Source organism: Drosophila tropicalis, unplaced genomic scaffold (assembly GCF_018151085.1).
Source record: "Drosophila tropicalis isolate 14030-0801.00 unplaced genomic scaffold, ASM1815108v1 contig_443, whole genome shotgun sequence".
Lineage (NCBI taxonomy): Eukaryota > Metazoa > Arthropoda > Insecta > Diptera > Drosophilidae > Drosophila > Drosophila tropicalis.
Window position 1 is genome coordinate 5,824,187 of NW_027172907.1, and position 4,728 is coordinate 5,828,914.

General features: G+C 40.7%; 1 protein-coding gene across 1 annotated transcript; it reads left to right on the top strand.

Moving 5' to 3' along the window:
- Positions 1–344: 344 nt before the first annotated feature.
- On the top strand, positions 345–3,673 carry LOC137573921 (uncharacterized). The gene is made up of 6 exons (XM_068286005.1): positions 345–556; positions 625–678; positions 734–784; positions 849–2,111; positions 2,203–2,679; positions 2,736–3,673. Exons 1-6 carry the CDS (start codon positions 507–509, stop codon positions 3,493–3,495), a joined length of 2,655 nt encoding a protein of 884 aa, XP_068142106.1. The 5' UTR covers positions 345–506; the 3' UTR covers positions 3,496–3,673.
- The last annotated feature ends 1,055 nt before the right edge of the window (positions 3,674–4,728 follow it).

Consider the following 4,728-nt stretch of genomic DNA (forward strand, 5'->3'; position numbering starts at 1 on the left):
CTTCATTTCTGAAAATAACGAAGTTATTAAGAAAAGTCACTGTTCGTGACTTTGCAATTTGTATGGGAGTTATATGATATAGTGGTCCGATCCGGCTGAATCCGAGATATACAACCCCTGCAGTATATACAAGCCTACATATACAATATCAGCTCTGTAGCTCTTACGGTCTATGAGGAGTTTGCATTGATCCAGACGGACGGACGGACATGGCTATATGAATTCGTCTGGTGCTGATCAAGAACATATAAGAGATTATAAGTAGATTTAATCATTGATTTAAGGCATTGGAAAGATAATAAATTTCTAGATTATTGTAATATAGGCTTTTTAGTGAAGAAATTCCAAATCAAGTTTACTGGACTTAACATTCAATTTTAGGAAATTTTCTTAGTGTTGTTTCGACATATAATCTTATTTTCTTTTTATAATCGATGACAATTTATGATGGTAGCCATGAGCTAAAAAGGATTTAGGATAAAGTTAATGCAGTTAATGGCCACAAAATGTGTGATTTCATTCAACTCGGGGATTATATCTGCTGTCCCAGAGGAGAGTGAGTATCTAGATGTAACGAGATTCTATTCGTGCCCCATTACTAAGTTGACTTCCTTCACGCTGTAGTAAACCGCAGGATAAATGTATTGAAGTTGGCAGCTATATTTGCTGTCCACGGGAGTAAGAAATTATTAACCAAACTCATCTTCCTCAATTAAAGTGAATCCTTTTTTAGAAACCCAACATGTAAGGCATGTGCAAACCACAACTCTTGCTGCTATGGAAGGTAAGTGTGTTAAGAGGCTTCTTGAGTTGCCTGACCTGAGATTCTTTGCTTTTTTTGCGCCTAGTGCCCGGGCCAAGTCATGTCATTGCACTCGATCACGATCAGAGGAACCACAACAACAACGTTATGTAGAAGAGAAATTCTCAAATATGATTCCACCAAGTTTTCTGTGTAAGAATACAGATCCGCCGAAATCTAAGAAGGTTCGTAAGCCAAAAGTTTCCAAGAAAGAAAAGCAGAAGGAGAAGGTAGATGAGGAGGCACGTGATGATGCAAATAATGTGCGCCCAGCACCTATGATGCCAGGAATTTATATGCCCGAAGGAATGACTCTGGCGCCAGAGACTTCACAAGTGAATGCTGAGAGAGGCGATGTGGGAGCCGAAGTAGGAGCAGGAAAACAGCCACAAGAAACAAACCCGAATCCGAATGGTCTAGGTTATGCGCCGGGCTATCTACCAGGACAGGCGATTCCGGGATATGGACCAAGTGTGCCGCCGAGTTATATGCCGCCAGGTTCCTCTACAATTCCGGGTACTGCAACTGCTCTAGGACAAGCCTATCCGGGATATGGACCAAATCTGCCGCCGAGTTATATGCCACCAGGTTCCTCTACAATTCCGGGTACTGCAACTGCTCCAGGACAAGCCCATCCGGGATATGGACCAAATGTGCCGCCGAGTTATATGCCGCCAGGTACCTCTACAATTCCTGGTGCTGCAAATGCTCCAGGACAAGCTTATCCGGGATATATACCAAATGTGCCTCCGGGATATATGCAACCAGGCTCCTATACACTTCCAGGAATGGCTGCGTCCACACTCCCTGGCTATGCACCTGGATCAGAGGTTTTGCCTAATTATCAACCAGGAACCATTCCATTACCGGGTCAAACAACAACAGTAAGTCCAAACCTAGCATATCCGGGTTACACACCGACACCTTACGAACCTTATGGCTCCGCACCATTTGGTTATTCTGCACAAATACCAGCGGGAAATCCCAACGGTTTGGGATCCGTTGAAGGGGGATCTACATCCCAACAAAAGGAACAAGCTGCAGGCCTGCCTAGTCACCGCCAACCTCCGTTCGATCCGTGCACCGGGGAGGAGTGCGATCGTGATAGGTGTTTGATGCGCCGCAGTAAGTCAAGTGCCCCAACTCCACGTACTCGCAATGGTCTGGGCGTAGGGTTTGGACCGCAGCAGGAATATCAACCATACCATGTTGAGGAATCAACCAAAACTACCAGTGAAACTAATCGGGATGACACACCGTCATTCAAGTGCTGTTGTCATTGCTCTCTCAGCTCTGATCTTGTCGAGCGGTGAGTTCCACGTCAATTTTCCATCTGACAAACATTACACACACACACACAGACACACACACAAGACTTACATATGTGTTTCCCTCTCCAGAATTTGCAAATCTTTGCAAATATCGTCGTGTCCTTGTCTCCAGAATTGCTGTTGTGCGGGTTGTCCCAAAATGAATGCCACTAAGAAGCCAACTGTCAGCACAATTCCTGCGCCGCGTCGTAAGCCAAAACCAAGCAAAAGCGGCACCTCCCAGCTTGGTAAAAAGGATGTGCAGAATTTGGATAGGTATAACAGCAAATTAGCAGCGGGTCCCACTAAAACTGCAGAGGCAGCCGAGCGTAGTGGATCACACACTAGTAGTAGTGGTGCTACACCTCCAAGACGAGAGGAGCAATTGCCGACTACAACATCGGAAGAATCACCAGTAACTGCCGCATCGTCAACGCATACAGCACCTGCCAAAGGGGTAGGATCTAAATTTTCATCCTGTGGTTGCGGATGCAAGAACTTTTCGACACATGTGCCCACTCTACCGGAAACAAGGACTTGTAGTTGCTATGCTAACCTAATGGCTAGGTAAGTATTAGTCGATTTCTCTCATTAATTCGCTAATCTCTTTTATGTTGTCGAAGAACCGATGATAGTACCCAGACACCGCCACCGGAACCGAATGATGTAGTAGTTTCTCCGCCAATTGAGAGTCAAGGTGGTGAACTCTGCTGCACAATGGGTGGTAATGGTGGTGCTTGTTGCAGTGGAGGCGGAACAGGAGCAAGTTGCTGTAAGGCTGGTCACAGTGCGTGCTATGGCAATTCTCGCTGTTGGCCCTACTATTACTACTATGATCCTTGTACGGGTTTATATTATTGCTATCGCAATTGTTGCTACAATAACTGCTACAAGAATACTAAATGCTGCAATTCATGTTGCAATAACTCATGTTGCACGTCACATAACAACAGCAACAACGGCAACAACAACGGCAACGACAACAACAAAAAGTCTCCCACCCAGGAGCCTAAGAAAACAACAACAAATGCAACAAAAAGTAACTTATCCGCCACCAATTCGTCAAAACGTAAGGAAAATAAAACCGCAGCAACCCGTAAAACGAATCAACGGAACATGGGTGGCGATGCCATGGTACCCTATCGTCCGGAAATGCAAGATCTTTACGAGCAATGGATTAACTTTCAAGAATATCTCAAAAAATATCAATCCCAAGCTGCTCCCATGGTCACCACAATGCCAAGCCCAAAAACAGCTCCCACACCAGCTTCGACACCAAATCCGTATGGCTATTATGCTGCCGCCATATCGACGCCATTTTACTTTGCCCCATCATCCTATCCCAATCACATGAACAATTCCCCGGCGGGTAACGGATATTGATTGGACGCCATAGTAATAAACGGATGACTACATAATGGTGATGGGATTAATTTACTTCTCTTTTGTCGAAATTTAACGTTGAATTTTTATCAAGTTCTATGCTAAATTAAAGCAAAACCACTTTACTATAGTCTATTCCACAAATTGTAAATGGACTGAAATATACAAATCAAAGATATTACTAACCTTATATTAAGGATTTTATCTTGTGCCAACTTCATAATTTCTCTGTCTCTTTCACTCTCGCACAAGATCAATAGGCCAGCGAAACTTTTCACTTTTTTTTACTTAACAAAAAAAACCAATACAATGATATATGTATGTACACATGTATGTAACTTGCAAAACAATTAACGGATTTCCTTGTTGTTAACGACAAACAAAAGTATAGTTAAAGAACTAAACCGTTATAATTTTTATGGACTTAATACCATTTTTTTAAGCAATGTTAAAACTACGAGTGGATATCTTAGCGAGTGAACGCAACAACTGAAGAACAAAAACAAAAGAAGCTGTAAAAATTTGGGAGAACAAAGGATCGAGAGAGTTTGTAGCTAGCCAGCATAGAAGCAAAGGATGTAATAGAAAGAGATAGATCAAGTGCTACAACTGTCAAAGCTTTAACAGTATGTGTGTGTGCAACCTGCAACCATCTGGCAGCCCTGCCATAAATCAGTTAAAAACTTATCGATTTTTAAAATTCAAATTTTCACAGTGATCCCGAAACTGTTGATTTCATTCAAATAATTAAACACACTTTTATAATTAGTTTAAATTTTTGTATTTTTATTCGTTTTTTTTGTTGTTGCTGTTTTTTTTTTTTTTGTTTTTGTTTTGTTTTTTACACTCTTCTATGTGTGTGGCTCTGTGTATATCATATACATATAGATTTTTGGAAATTTGTTGTGGGCTTCTCTTATCGTTTCTTTTTTAATTATATTTTTTTATTTATTTTTTTTTTTTTTTTTTTTTTTTTTGTTTTGTAGAAAAACTTAAAAATTTGTTTTAAAACAATTTTCATCATTTTCATTTGTTGGCATGAAATTAAATATGGTATTTTTTGTTTGTTGTTTTGAAAGAGACCTAACTAAAAACTATGAACATAGCACATTATAAACTTGTTTTTCTTTTTGTTTTTGTTGTTTGTGTAGTGCAGCCATAAATATACATATACATATAGAGATGTATATATGTATAGAGATATATAGATAAAGATACATATACATATGTATG

What these genes read in the sequence shown, in the direction of transcription:
- LOC137573921 (XM_068286005.1), top strand. Translation starts at nt 507, where the DNA reads ATGTGTGATTTCATTCAACTCGGGGATTATATCTGCTGTCCCAGAGGA. An exon ending in AACTCTTGCTGCTATGGAAG is followed by an intron (nt 785 to 848) that starts GTAAGTGTGTTA and finishes TTTTGCGCCTAG; the next exon opens with TGCCCGGGCCAAGTCATGTC. An exon ending in AGCTCTGATCTTGTCGAGCG is followed by an intron (nt 2,112 to 2,202) that starts GTGAGTTCCACG and finishes TTCCCTCTCCAG; the next exon opens with AATTTGCAAATCTTTGCAAA.